The sequence below is a fragment of the Cyprinus carpio genome, chromosome A20 (assembly GCF_018340385.1).
Source record: "Cyprinus carpio isolate SPL01 chromosome A20, ASM1834038v1, whole genome shotgun sequence".
Classification (NCBI taxonomy): Eukaryota; Metazoa; Chordata; class Actinopteri; order Cypriniformes; family Cyprinidae; genus Cyprinus; species Cyprinus carpio.
In genome coordinates, this window is record NC_056591.1 from 1,958,429 (window position 1) to 1,974,060 (window position 15,632).

The 15,632-nt window shown below is 38.5% G+C and overlaps 1 protein-coding gene across 3 annotated transcripts; it reads left to right on the top strand.

The window, feature by feature from the left end:
• The first annotated feature begins 371 nt into the window (after nt 1–371).
• Nucleotides 372–15,322, top strand: LOC109059330 (serine/threonine-protein kinase LATS1-like). Of its 3 annotated transcripts, XM_042777335.1 has the most exons (8): nt 376–555; nt 2,175–2,599; nt 4,576–4,717; nt 8,286–9,691; nt 10,789–11,371; nt 11,774–11,956; nt 13,200–13,306; nt 14,419–15,322. In XM_042777335.1, exons 2-8 carry the CDS (start codon nt 2,255–2,257, stop codon nt 14,917–14,919), a joined length of 3,267 nt encoding a protein of 1,088 aa, XP_042633269.1. In that variant the 5' UTR covers nt 376–555; nt 2,175–2,254; the 3' UTR covers nt 14,920–15,322. The 3 variants fall into 3 exon arrangements, with proteins under 3 accessions (XP_042633270.1, XP_042633271.1, XP_042633269.1); XM_042777336.1 differs by lacking the exons at nt 11,774–11,956; nt 13,200–13,306; nt 14,419–15,322 and adding an exon at nt 9,861–9,965 and having other exon boundaries at nt 372–555; nt 10,789–10,928; XM_042777337.1 differs by lacking the exons at nt 11,774–11,956; nt 13,200–13,306; nt 14,419–15,322 and adding an exon at nt 9,861–9,960 and having other exon boundaries at nt 372–555; nt 10,789–10,924.
• The last annotated feature ends 310 nt before the right edge of the window (nt 15,323–15,632 follow it).

Sequence of the window (15,632 nt, forward strand, 5' to 3'; positions counted from 1 at the left end):
ATTTACTGAAATTACTATCATTGTGAGGACATTTGGTCCCCATAATGTAGGGAATAAGAGGGCCACACAATGGCACTGAAGACAGACCACAGATGAGAGGCTCTGAGACTCACACATAGCAGCATAAATTAAAAAAAAAAAGTGTGAAAAAAAAAGTATTTATTTTTTATTTTAAATACTTTTTTTTTGGTTGTCTACAAATATAGCTGAATGTGTTATGTAAACATGTTGAACACGAACCACGGTTAAGAGGTCAGTTTATTATGTAATAAACTGTGTGCACACACAAGCAGTCGCCGCTTCTCTTCCACTGATCTGCGTTCACACAGAAGGGCCTCTCCTCTCGTCAGGGACTCCTCTGGGGGCGGAGTTTACAACATCCGGGCTCTTGTGACGCGCATGACAGCCGTTGTAAAACTCAAGACGACAGTAAATACCAAAGAGAAGCAGACGGTCCGTCAACAAATACTTGTATCTGTCAGACACAGCAGAGGAGGTGCTCGCGATTTAAAAGCTCGCAGGGGTCTATACACGATGCCTCGCCAACATTAAATGGTAGGTGAATGTGTTTCGTTTGTATACGGTGTGTGTTAGCACTATGCTATCGCCTCAGCTTTAGGCCTCGGTCACCTGTTTTACCGATTCATAAATGATTTATCAGCTTTAATATATTTCGTTATTCAGTAGGAATAATGTTTAAAGTTTTTAAGCCCTTTATGTGGCGATACTCCTGCACTCTTCAGCAGTTTCAGGCCTAGCTAAATTAGCAGCGCGTGAATCAATTGGATGCTACGACTGGCTGTGTTTCGAAACCTATAGAGATGCCTACCTAGAGTGCACTTCTGGCCATCGTAGACACATGCAGCGTTATGGCCGTGCCCTGTGATGCTGTGTAGTTAGGTTAGACAGAACTTAATATAACGTATAAATCACTGTAGTAGCTTATAATGATAATCACAATCACTAGTGTGGATGTGCTTTTCATTTAGCCTTAAATATTTGTGGTCTAGTGCGCTTTAGAAAGGCATATCTAGACCTGCCACAAAACTGAATGCTGTTTTATGGCTTTGAACTATCGATATCACTAAAAACATAGTAAAATCTAATGAAGAAACGTGTTTTTGAGGATCACCATATACAGTAGAGGTCAAAAGTTTGGAAACATTACTATTTTTAATGTTTTTGAAAGAAGTTTCTTCTGCTCATCAAGCCTGCATTTATTTGATCAAAAATACAGAAAAAAAATGTAATATTGTGATGTATTATTACAATTTAAAATAATTGTTTTTAAATTTATTATACTTTAAATTATCATTTATTTCTGTGATGCAAAGCTGAATTTTTAGGATCATTATCACATGATCCTTTAGAAATCATTCTAATATGATGATTCATTATCAAAGTTGGAAACAGTTCTGCTGCTTAATATTTTTTCAGAACATGTGATACTTTTTTAGGATACTTTGATGAATAAAAAGTAAAAAAAGAAAAAAAAAGAAGCTATGTTTTTAAAATATAAATATTTTGTAATAACAATATACACTACTGGTCAGTAATTTGGGGTCAGTAATTTTTTTTCTTTCTTTTTTTTTTAAATAAAATCAATACTTTTATTCAGCAAGGATGTGTTTAAATTGATAAAAAGTGATAGTAAAGAAAATATATTATTAGAATATATATTATTAGAAATGTTTTTTTTTTTATTTTGAATAAATGCAGTTCTTTTTAACCTTTTATTCATCAAATAACAGCAGAACTGTTTCCAACACTCATAATAAATCAGAATATTAGAATGATTTCTAAATGATCATGTGATAGACTGGATGTTACATGTGACACTGAAGGCTGGAGTAATGATGCTGAAAATTCAGCTTTGCATCACAGGAATAAATTATTTTTTTTAAAGTATATTCAAATAGAAAACTGTTATTTTAAGTTGTAATAATATTTCACAATATTACTGTTTTTTTCTGTATTTTTGATCAAATAAATGCAGGCTTGATGAGCAGAAGAGACTTCTTTCAAAAACATTAAAAATAGTAATGTTTCCAAACTTTTGACCTGTACTGTAGCTGTTACAAGCTTTAATCATCCAATTGAAGTTATATTAATGTTTATAAGGATTCTTCTGTATTCCCTCGTGCATATTTACTGATGCACTGATGTCTCTCTAGTGTGCAGGCCAAACGAGAGTTTCACTCTTCCACCCAGAAGTCTCTTCGACACAACGTTGGCACTTAACGTATGTTTTTACATGAAGAGGGGCGAGAAACCCGAGGGATACAGACAGATGCGACCCAACACGTTCCCTGCTAGCAACTACAGTGGCAATAGTCAACAGATGCTGCAGGAGATCCGAGAGAGCTTGCGGAACCTCTCCCGGTCGTCGGATGTTCCCAAAAGCGACGTGAGCGTCGGGAAGGGGCCGCCGGACGATCCCAGACAACAAGGGCGCAGCAACAACCCCAGGAACCCCCAACATCACAGAGCACTGCAGGAGATCCGCGAGTCACTCATGCCGTTTCTATTTAATGTAACTACCTCCGGTGGAAACACTGCGGATATCAACAGAGAGCAGCAGGACGCTGGCTTTGATGAGGTAATGGACCGCGTTGAATCTGGTTGGAGCTGAACATACTGAGATGAGAAGTTTGTGTACTCTTCCCCCCCAGATGTGTCATATTTAATCCTTTGTGCTGGGAGTGTTCTCTGCTGTCACTTTATAATTTCGCTTATTTGAGGAATGACAGAAATGGTATGTTGCCGGACCAGCTGTGGTTGGAGAAGCGAGCGCAACGTGTCATACGCAAATGCACACTAACACTGACTGTGGGTGTGATGTACACTTTTTTTTTTTTTTTTTTTTTTTTTTGTAAGATTAATTACCTTGTTTTTTTGTTTTTGTTTTTCATGTCGACGTGCATAAAGGTTGTCAAAACAGATTTTGGTCTCTTACTGCGGTTGTACAGGGAGACAAAGAAGCCGAACATTATAAACATTATTATTTTACATTACAGTTTCATTTAATTTTATTATATAAATTACTGTACTGATAATACTTTTGTAAAGGATAATGTTAGGCTGGATGAACAACCAACTAAAATCTTGATTTTTCTAGAATGTTTGACCGATTCTCTTTTTTTTTTTTTTTTTTTTTTTTTTTTTTTTTTTTTTACGATTTTTAACTAGTCAACTTGAAAATGTAACTACAACATGATTCAAGTTACTTTTTATTTATTAACCCTCTAGTTAAAGAAAATTGTATTAAAAGTGCAGCACACATGAATCAACATGATGTAAATGTTAAATCACTTGTTTTAATATCTTTTGCAGAAAAGATGCAATAACTACAACTACATATTGTACAAACTTGTCTTATACATATTATGTGTTCAGAAATAATACAAAGAAAATTCTTTTAGAAAATCTCAGAAGTCAAGGTATCAAATTCAAAATGACTGAAGGTATAATTTTGTCAAAGTGTCTAATTCTAGCGTTTGGCAATATTTCTATTCAAAATCGTGATTCCAGAATCATGACGTTCATGACATTAACTCATGGGCGATTCATATTCAAGCTCGAATGAGAACCGTTTCACGTGGGATGCCAGGTGTTCGTGAAAAAAAGAAAAAAAAAGAAGAATATTTGAATCTCAGAATTGAAAATCGAATGCCAACCCACCAAACGAATATTATAATTAGGGCTGTGCAAAAAATCGAATGCGATTTTCATGCGCATCTCATCAGTAAAGACGCTCCTGTAATTAGTAGTATATCTCCAGCACGTGCGTTAAGATGAGGGTTGCCAGGTTTTCACAACAAATCCTGCACAGTTGCTTCTCAAAACTTGTCCAAAACTAGCCCAATCGCGTTTCCAGGAGGTTCCCCGATAAAAATTGCATCCCGGGGTAAAAAATATACGTTTTTTGGCAGGGGTGCCTTGGTAAAATTCTCATTTTAGGGGCTAAATATCACATTATTGGTATTGGGGTCGCTTCAACCCGCGAACATGAAAAACAAAAATTGTATCCCGGGGTTAAAATATACGTTTTAACCGTTTACTACACAGAGCCGTAGTCCACCGACAAGCTACACAACATCGCTTTCAAAATCGACAAAGAATCGCCTGCGATTTTAAAATCGATTTTGTGTAGATTGTCAGTGAATTAAGGGCTCTGTGTAGTAAATGCCAACCAGTGTTGCCAAGTCTGTGGTTGTTTTTCATGTTTGCGGGTTGAAGCGTCCCCAATACCAATAACGTGATATTTAGCCCCTAAAATGTGAATATTACCAAGGCAACCCTGCCAAAAACATGTATTTTTATCGCCTGGAATGAAACGCGATTGGACTAGTTTTGAGAAGCAATTGGGCAGGTTTTGTTTTGAAAACCTGGCAACCCTGATCTGAACGCAAGTGCTGGAGATATACTACTAATTACAGGAGCGTCTTTACTGAGGAGATACTCATGAAAATCGCATTCGATTTTTTGCACAGCCCTAATTAGAATAATCGAATATTCTGGTCCAGCCCTAGTAGTTATACATATATTAATACATACCTGTGTGCATTTGTACAGGATATTGTGTTTCGTGCTCTGAAGCAGACGAACAGTCATAGCGTGGAGGCAGCCATAGAGTACATCAGTAGGATGAACTTCCAGGAGCCTGCAAGGGAGCAGATAACAGCACGCCCTGTCAACACGGCCATAAAACAACCAGGTAGGTAGTACCACTAAGAGCCCCTTACATACTTTGATGTATTAATTCATTTTGATAGCAACATAAAATTTAGTTATGAATTGCTGGAATTGTTTAGGGTAGCAATAGAGATTATGGGGGTCAAACTGTAATAGTTTTGTAGTCTAGTTGTTGTCTAATCCAGCCTAATTACACTGAGACGTCCTTAACATCTGGTTACTTGGATTAGTTATTTAAAGGGGTCATATGATGTTGCTAAAAAGAACATTATTTGGTATAATGCAATGTGTTCATGTGGTTTAAGGTTAAAAAAACACATTATTTTCCACATAATGTACATTATTGTTGCTCCTCTATGCACCACCTTTCTGAAATGGGTCGATTTTTACAAAGCTCATCATTCCGAAAAGCGAGGTGTGCTCTGATTGGCCAGCTATCCAGTGCGTTGTGATTTGCCGAATACCTCAAGCATGGGTCCTTGGTAGAAACATTAATGTCCTTAACACTTGCTACTTGATTAGTCATTTAGACAACTCTGGGTGGTTGTTGTTTTGTTGTTGTTGTTTTCTGCATGACTTATGGCTAGAACTATTGAATCCACATTAGATCTGAAGGTGTGTGTGCACAAATCTTATGTCTTCAGAACAAATCATTTTTTTCTTTCTTTTGCCAATGATCTAATGTTTTAGTAAAACTGTTGTATCTAAAACTAATGGCAGTCTGATCAAAAAGGGAAAATATCATGACTGGTTGTCCTTCTGGTTCATGCATCACACTGGTAATGAAAGGTTGAATGCATTGCATTGTAGAATGAAGTACTCAGTACACTGTCACATTGCCAACTTTAGTAGTTTATCTAGTTATTCCAGGCATGCTAAAATTTGCATATTAAATGCTATTCTGGACGTAGCTGTTGATTAACTATGGTTAATTAGCACCTCTGAAGAAGAGAATACTGTGTTATCGTACACTCAGAACTAACACCATTACATCAGCATTAACATCAGCAGATAGTTCATGAAAAGAGCAGTATGATGCATAGTAATTATATGAAACAAAAAAAAAGGGCTTGAAGGTGAAAGAGATAATCTTTTCCTCTTTACTGCTAGTTGTAGCCCAAAGTACACATGACTGAACATCAGAAAGTATGTTGGAAGATACAGTGGAATTTACTGAACTCTTATAATCATAGTCAGTGTTTCAAACTTGGGAGATATCAGTAAAACATATGTCCCATCTTGCATTTATTTCACAAAAGCCATTCAGTGTCCAAAGCTTGATACTTGGCTAGAAACAAAGAAAAAAAAAACCATAGAGATGATTATTTGGTTAAATATGCTTTGTATTACAGATTCATTAAATTTTACTTAACCTGTTTCTAATGTCTTATTTAATGTATGTTTAAATAGACATCATAAACTATTATATGACAGCCACATTTTAAATGAAACATAATAATATCATTAGAGGGATACTTCAACCCAAAATGAAAATTTTGTCATTAATCGCTTGCCCCCATGTCGTTCCAAACCCGTAAAAGCTCCTTTCGTCTTTGGAACACAATTTAAGATATTTTGGATGAAAACCGGAAGGTCTGTGACTGTCCCATAGACTGCCAGGTAAGTAATGGTGTCAAGGTCCATAAAAGGTATGAAAGTCGTTGTCAGAATACATCTGCCATCAGACGTGCAATCTGGGTTATATGTAGGGTTGGGAATCGGTAAATTTTCTGGTTCCGATTCCAGTTCCATTAAAATCATTAAACAACTATTTAAAAAATAGTGGTAAGGAAATATGCACAATACTCAACTACTCAGTGCCCAATACTGTTTATTACTTACTGTCAACTTTATTTAAAGTTTGGTAATGTCAAAATTCAACATATATTACAGTATACAAATTTTCAGGTTCCGATTCCATTTAAATGAACTATTATTATGTTTTTTACTATTTTACCTTCACTGAATGTAGTGTTTCTGGAAGGTAGTAAGTAATGTTGAGTAATGCTAGTCCATCAATCAGCATGTGCTTCAAAGTTGATGTTTTTTACACTATCAATAACATTCTGCTTTTCAAGCAGGAATAAGCTGGTTGGCCAAATAGTCCCTTGAGGGCTAAGACACTTGTTCATTTCCCTAAATTAATGAAATATAAACTCTTATGCTTACAACCATGTATACACACACTCCATAAAGCCCCCTTTTTACAAATAATGCAGTCAGGAGATGCTGTGATGCAATGAGTGGTTTCCACATTTTTAAACATTTAAAATGCATGAAAATAAATTTTCTATCACTTTATTTATCACTCTTGAAATGACCTGTACACTTAATAATCTAACCCTCATACTTACATAACAATAGCAGTCTATTTATTTAGTGCTCCAAGTTAAAGTCAGTATGTATATTAATGAGAATATGGAACAAATATAATGTAATTTAGTGGCGACAGGTGCTGCGTGCTGCTGGTACATGTACAGTCAGACAAAACGACGTGCACAGTTATCAAAGGCATGAGTGCACGTACAGCCGTGAGAAACATGTGTTCGGTAGTTAAAGATGTGGCACGTCTGTGGAATGTGCGTCATTGGAATCAATGTGCTCAGTAATTAAAGAGGCAGGGTGGCGTTTCTGTTATTTGGTTTGTGACATCCTTTATGGGAAACGCTGAATCGTCAGAACACCGGTGGAAGGCTGCTCACAGCGCTTGGTCACGTGTCGCACCAGAACCATTTTCGGAACCGAAACTTAGAAATTGCTCACGGTTCCGGTTCTTTTCAAAAAAACAGAACTGGTTCTGAATAAGAACAGGTTCTCGGTTCCCAACCCTAGTTATATGAAGCGACGGGAATACTTTTTGTAAGCGAAGAAAACAAAAATAACGACTTTATTCAACAATTCCTTTGTTAACAGTCTCCTCTGTGTCTTTGCATATCATTGTATGCGCTTCTGTAACATCCATGCCACAAGGATGCACTGTTTTCTTTCAAATCAAAGCTAAATACACGTAGAAACAGCGCATCCTTGTGGCGCGGATGATACAGAAGAGCATATGCAGCATACTCCTCCAGACACAGAGGAGACTGTTGACAAAGGAATTGTTGAAAAAAAAGTCATTATTTTTGTTTTCTTCACTTACAAATAGTGTTTCCATCTTCATATAACCCAAATTGCACGTTTGATGGCAGATGGAGTATTCTGACGATGACTTTCATACCTTTTATGGACCTTGACACCGTTATTTACCTGGCAGTCTATGGGAAATTTTGGGGTGGAGTATCCCTTTAAATATTAATACTACTATAATAATATTATACTGCCTATTTGTAAACAATTTTGAGTGGTGATTATATTATCTAAAAAAAATAGCATTTGAATTTAATAGTTTGCACTTTTTAATTTTAACCTTTAATATTATAGTAATGTATCAACTGGCAGGGTTCCCTCTAAAGCTTTAGCTGAATTTATATTTTTTTATTTTTCCCTTAGAGGGATAGTTCACCTTAAATCTAAATTAACAGGATTGTTTACAGGACTTCGAAAATTCTGCTTCGTTTTCTGTTGTTGATGTATTGATGTTTCCTCTCTAGGTCCATCCCAGATTCCACCGACAGTGTTGCGGCGCCAAAGCTGGAAGGGTTCAAAGGAATCTCTGGCCCCACAGCGACACAGCGCTCTAATGACTGATGGCATGATTTACCGTCCCAGTAGCCCTGGACCTCAAAGTGACCACTCACGGCCTGCTACCTTTCCTCAAAATCTTGCTGCTGGAGCTAGCGGTCAACGAGTGAACCCTCCCCTCCCACGGCAGGTCCGTAGCATCACTCCTCCTCCCTCCTCATGGGACTCCAATCCCTCAACCAAGCGGTATTCTGGGAACATGGATTACCTGGTGCCTCGGCTCTCTCCTGTGCCTCAGGGGCCCCGACCCGATGGCTATATAAACCCTCCATCCCAGGCGCAGCGAGGGATCAGTCCAGTGCCAGTGGGTCGACAACCCATCATCATGCAAAACTCCGGGGGCAACAAGTTCACTTTCCCTCCATCCTGGCCTCAGAATGGCAACATACAAAGTGAGTATGTGGGCATTAATAGTAGTGGTCGGCAGCCACCACCACCTCCGTATCCCATGCACCAGACTAGCAGACAGAGTCCCACGGCCCAGCAGATGCAATCCAGCGCTCTTGCTGCACCCTCAAACGGCGCCAACCTTCCCCCAAGCATGATGGTGCCCAACCGCAATAGCCACAACCTTGATATGTACAACCTTGGGGTACTACCCCAAGTCAGACCTCCTGTGCAGCAGCCACAGACTTCCCCCGGTCACAACACCAATCAGGACGTTCCTTCGTCATGGCCCCACAGCGTGCTGGGACGCTCCAACTCCTTCACCAATGCCCAGCCCAGTGGACGTCAGTGCCCATCTGTGCCAAGCTCTCAACCTTCCGGCACGACCGTCACCACCATTACACAGGCCCCCATTTTGCAGCCGGTAAAGAGTATGCGTGTGCAGAGGCCAGAGCTGCACACCGCTGTGGCCCCTACGCACCCACCTTGGATGCAGCAGCCACCCCCTCCAGCCTCTGCTTATCAAGAGCCGTCTGCTCCCACGGCTGCCCTCGAAGTCCCGAGCTACCAAGGCCCACCCCCTCCTTATCCTAAACACCTGCTACAGCCGCCTCCACCAGGGTACGACCCCAACCCCGGCCCAAAACCTAGCAACAAAGAGGAGGATGGAGTCGACAATGACACTGACAGCACCTGCTCCAGCGAGCGCACTGCAGGCTCTGAGGAACGCGAGAAGAAACAGATCACAACGTCTCCCGTGCCGGTGCGGCGTTGTAAACGTGACGAGGAGCGCAAGGGGGAAAGCAGAGTTCCCATGTACTCCCCGCAGGCTTTCAAGTTCTTTATGGAGCAGCATGTGGAGAACATCCTGAAGAATCACCAGCAGAGGATCCGAAGGAAGAAGCAGTTGGAGAACGAGATGCAGCGGGTTAGCATGCATTTCTTCATGGCCACATCCTCTCACAATGTTCTTTGCTTCTCTGTTCTTCTGATTATTTCCTATTGACTTAACTTTTCCCATCTTTCTTCCATTATTCTTTCCTTCCCTTTTATTCTCCGTTTCTCCTGTCTGTCTGTCTGTCTTCCGTATCTTTCAGTCTGTGGATCTCCTCCGTAAGCCTACTTTCTTTTCTATGTCTGATCAACTGGTTTTCATAGTTTAAAGGTTTCTTCTGGAGTAATCTTCACTCAAGTGTGGTAAAGTAAGACTCTGTCATTTGGACAGCATGTGTATGTTCCTCAAATGTTCTTATGAGCTCCGTTCTAAAGCCTAGTGAGCTGCCTACCTAGACCACATTTTAAGGTGTCATAGGTGCTTGTACATCGCAAAGGCTGTTATGAAAGTCAGCCAATGTAATACCTCTCTTTTTTAAAGCGCAAAGTCAAAAATTTAGGTTGCAGATAATGCAATCCCAGAATGCATTATGATAAAAAGATATTTTTATGCTAACCAGAATATTGTGGTGTTAGGTTAGCCGTTTACTAATACCAATCCTTACTTAAAATTAAGGCAAGTCTTCTGTGCTGTTATGTGATGAGTAGGGATGTAACGATTAACCGTGAGGCGGTCGAAAATTGATTTAAGTATGTGACGATTAAAATTGGTTGAGATGCCAAACAAATCGTGATACATTTGGAGTAGGAGTTTATATAACTGTATCTCTGAGGGGAACTGACTATCTTTAGAAATGTTTATGTGGTATTTTCTTTTTATCTTGCCTCTACACAATCAGCTAGGACACTAAGATCACAATTCAAGCACCATTGCAAATTCTCTGTTTTCTGTGTAATTTTGATCACTGTAGGCATCCCTGTGCATTGCATGCATTGCCGTTTTTTGGTGCTGAATGCTGTTTGCCAAAGTTGTGAATGTTGCATGATTGAATGGTTTGTATGTTGTCTCAGATAATTTCAGAAGTTAATTAAATCTGCATCTTTGTGTGTTGTGTGAACGCGTTTGTCTGTATTTATGGATGAGCATCTGTTTTGTTAGGGCTGTTATCTTAACATGTGTTGTGTGTGCAGGTGGGACTTTCCAATGATGCACAGGAGCAGATGCACATGATGCTGTGCCAGAAAGAATCCAACTACATCCGCCTCAAGCGCGCCAAAATGGACAAATCCATGTTTGAAAAGATCAAGACTTTGGGAATCGGGGCGTTTGGAGAAGTGTGTTTGGCTCGGAAAGTGGACACGGGAGCGCTGTATGCCATGAAGACCCTCCGTAAGAAAGATGTCCTGTTGCGGAACCAGGTGGCCCATGTGAAAGCTGAGCGGGATATTCTCGCTGAAGCTGATAATGAGTGGGTCGTCAGGTTGTACTACTCGTTTCAGGATAAAGATAACTTGTATTTTGTCATGGACTACATCCCTGGTGGGGACATGATGAGTCTTTTGATCAGAATGGGCATTTTCCAAGAGGACTTGGCTCAGTTTTACATCGCAGAGCTCACCTGTGCTGTGGAAAGCGTCCACAAAATGGGTTTCATCCATCGAGACATCAAACCTGACAACATCCTAATTGATCGTGATGGACACATTAAACTGACAGACTTTGGCCTGTGCACTGGCTTCCGATGGACTCATGACTCCAAATACTACCAAAGCGGTGAGCCAAACACCTCAAAGACCATTGCACATTTTTGATAAATTGACCCCATTATTTTGTGCTGTTATAAAATTTTGCCAGTAGTTAACGCAATATGTCAACACATTACATAATGTTTATTACATTAGTGTTAATGTTATGAAGTTTACAAATAAATTACAATAGCAAAAAATGAAAGATTTGAAAGAGAATACTCTATGTCCTGGTCAAAAAGCTTCCTTAAAAGTGAGTTCTGGTGGGGAAAAAACACATTCAGGTCTGACGAAACGGTCATTTTTCACCATCACATCAATGCAACTATGTTGATATTTACAGATCATGAATATATTGTTGAATGAAACATTGGAGAATTGATAAAGGGCTTTGGTTCAACCAGTCTAAGATGTCTCTGTGACCTGTCAGGTGATCATGTGCGTCAGGACAGTATGGACTTCAGTAAGGAATGGGAGGATAGTGCTAATTGTCGCTGTGGAGACCGACTGAAGCCACTGGAGCGCAGAGCTGCTAGACAACATCAGCGCTGCTTGGCACACTCACTGGTGGGCACTCCCAATTACATCGCACCTGAGGTTCTGCTGCGCACAGGTATGTCAGTGTGTGTGTAGTGACACCTGCTCTTGAACAATAATAAACTATTTATCAAGCCCTTTTCATGCAGTTACAAAGATTGAGTGACAAAGAAATACATGTTTTAAGTTCACACCTAAATAAATATACTCACTCACATCATTTCAAACCTGTATGACTTTCTATCTTCAGAAGGAAGGAGATGTTCACGACTGAGTCATCATTCATGTTCATTTTCCATATATTGAAACAACTCTAATAATCAAATGAGCATTTCAGCATTTTAGGGCTGTTCATCTCTAGTCAGAAAACAAAAGACGATATCAAACAACGAAACGATTTCTGACACGAGCACTATGTGCTCTGAACAAATTACACCCATCAGTTTAACACACTTGAGCAGGAAGAATGAAGGCATGGTTATTATGGATGTAACTATTCACTCAGATCACGAGATTTAAGACAAGATGTCCTTTTATTAGCCTATAGCTTGGACAAAATGCTTCGCAGTTCTTTGTGAAACTGAAATGTCAAATAACAAAACTAAATGAGATAAATAACACAATTCAAAGAAATCTCTTCATATGAACAAACTAAGGTTTGTCTGTGCTCTTTCCTTTTAAAATTAGAGGCAGCCACTGGATTTTAATCACGATCCAAACAAAGATGCTGCATACATGGAGCATGAGCAGTTTTTAATCTAAAACAGACTGTATAATTTTGAAGTTTGACGCAAAAACAAAATAATCTGACTTTAGATTTATGAAACATTATTTGCATAATGCGTTGTATCAGTGCTTATTTGACTAGATATATTTAAAATGGTGAAGATGTATCTAAACAGTGCTGATTTATGTTTGGATTACTACAGTAGCTTAAACACACTCATTGAATGTGGAGTAAACCTGAATGTACCACAGTGTTTCGTGCAGAAACCACTATCATGTTTGCTCCATGTGTTGCTTATTGTACTCTCATTATGGAAATCAATCGCATTAATGTGATCGGATTACAGTAACTGATTTAATTGCACACATACAATGCGATAGAGATAGTCTGTATAATTTATAATGGTGGCGCACGTACTATTGTTATGAAGTTTTGAACTAGTTTCAGAGTCACGTTGCTAGTTTGCAGTTTAAACCGTGTTGTAAGGTACAACATAACTGTATGCTGCTGTAATCTTGAGATTTTTTGACCCTTTAAATTGATGAAAGTGGTATGATTGTTTTATCGATTTATTTGTATTTTTTAATCCTAGGTTACACCCAGCTCTGTGACTGGTGGAGTGTGGGTGTTATACTCTATGAGATGGTAGTCGGTCAGCCTCCTTTTCTGGCAACAACTCCTCTTGAGACCCAGATGAAGGTGAGAATATATGTTGGTCCTTCGAGGTGGATATGTGTTTGGTCTCATCATGTTGTAACACATACAGTACAGGTCAAAAGTTTGGAAACATTACTATTTTTAATGTTTTTGAAAGAAGTCTCTTCTGCTCATCAAGCCTGCATTTATTTGATCAAAAATACAGAAAAAACAGTAATATTGTGAAATATTATTACAACTTAAAATAATAGTTTTCTATTTGAATATACTTTAAAAAAATAATTTATTCCTGTGATGCAAAGCTGAATTTTCAGCATCATTACTCCAGCCTTCAGTGTCACATGTATCATCCAGTCTATCACATGATCATTTAGAAATCATTCTAATATTCTGATTTATTATGAGTGTTGGAAACTTGGATTCTGCTGTCTAATATATCTGATGAATAAAAGGTTCAAAAGAACTGCATTTATTCAAAATAAAAAAAAAAAATTCTAATATATATTCTAATAATATATTTTCTTTACTATCACTTTTTATAAATTTAACACATCCTTGCTGAATAAAGTATTGATTTTATAAAAAAAAAAATAAAGAAAAAAAAATTACTGACCCCAAATTACTGACCAGTAGGTGTATATTGATATTACAAAATATTTATATTTTAAAAACATAGCTTCTTTTTTTTTTTTTTTTTTTTTACTTTTTATTCATCAAAGTATCCTAAAAAAGTATCACATGTTCTGAAAAAATATTAAGCAGCAGAACTGTTTCCAACTTTGATAATGAATCATCATATTAGAATGATTTCTAAAGGATCATGTGATAATGATCCTAAAAATTGCATCACATAAATAAATGATAATTTAAAGTATAATAAATTTAAAAACAATTATTTTAAATTGTAATAATATATAACAATATTACATTTTTTTTCTGTATTTTTGATCAAATAAATGCAGGCTTGATGAGCAGAAGAAACTTCTTTCAAAAACATTAAAAAAAACTAATGTTTCCAAACTTTTGACCTGTACTGTATATGCAGAGTTGATATTGGGCAACAGATGCTGTCACTCTGTGCCGTTATCAGCTCCATGTTTGCGTAGCTACACACAGAGTTAAATCATCCTGCTTTGTGGTTGTGTCCATCTCAGGTGATAAACTGGCAGACGGCCCTACACATCCCCCTGCAGGCCAAGCTGAGTCCGGAGGCCACCGACCTGATCCTGAAGCTCTGCCGTGGCCCGGAAGACCGGCTCGGGAAAAATGGAGCTGATGAGATTAAAGCCCATCCCTTCTTCAAAAGCATCGACTTCTCCACAGATCTGCGGCAGCAACACCACGCGCCTTACATCCCCAAAATCACACACTGCACTGACACCTCCAACTTTGACCCCGTTGACCCCGACAAACTCTGGAGTGACGATGCTGACAGCAACCACAACGACACACTCAACCGCTGGTTCAAGAACGGCAAGCACCCGGAGCACGCCTTCTACGAGTTCACCTTCCGCCGCTTCTTCGACGATAACGGCCACCCCTACAGCTGTCCCAAGCCCATCGAGTGCGAGGACTATGACGGGGAGGAGGACGAGCCGGTCAACTCGTCGAAGGGGTTCGGACCAGAACAGGGGCGGGATTTAGTGTATGTTTAATCTCAGTGTGTGTGTGGGGGGGAAACTAACAAGAAATCAAAAGAAACCAGCCAGAAATTATATTTTATATGAGCAGAAATAAAGCAAGCCTGTAATGCAGGACCATTCATATCAGCATTGTGATTATTTTCATGACGAGCACATTTCAAACCTCAATTTCTCACTACTGTAATGCGATCAAATATATCTAATAATAATTAAACATTGCTGGTGTGAAGAAATAATGCATGACTTTGCATTATAGTTATTTATGTAATTAAAATTTTTACAGTAATGCAGTTAAAACAATGAAAATGACAAATTCAAAAATAAAATATCTGAACATAAAAGGAATTTTGGGGGAAAATGTGTTAATTCTCATGAACATGGCAACAATTTTAAATGCCCTAAAAACTGGCTGATTTTTTTTTTTTTTTTGATATAATTTATTTTTTATTTTTTTTTTTTTTTGTGTAACTGTGGGGTATTTTTTCGAGACGGAGATGTGTATGTTTTGTGTTTGTGTTTTTATGTTTGTGTGTGTTTTCTCTCTTTCATCTTTGGTGGTGACTGGTTGAGTCTGCCTTGACACTTTGTGCTGTATTTATTATTTTTCGTTCAGGATGCACGTGTCTGGTGCCTTTTAAACAACCGAGAATCTAATGATGCAGTGGAGCTTTGTGTTTTTACTCCTCTTTAATTTATTCAAAGACTTTTTTTAATGGTAGCTGAAA

Bases quoted from the DNA above. Each gene is read 5' to 3' on its own strand.
- LOC109059330 (XM_042777335.1), top strand. From the start codon at position 2,255: ATGAAGAGGGGCGAGAAACCCGAGGGATACAGACAGATGCGACCCAAC. The intron at 9,692-10,788 runs GTTAGCATGCAT...TTGTGTGTGCAG, and splicing joins TGGAGAACGAGATGCAGCGG to GTGGGACTTTCCAATGATGC. The intron at 11,372-11,773 runs GTGAGCCAAACA...GTGACCTGTCAG, and splicing joins CTCCAAATACTACCAAAGCG to GTGATCATGTGCGTCAGGAC.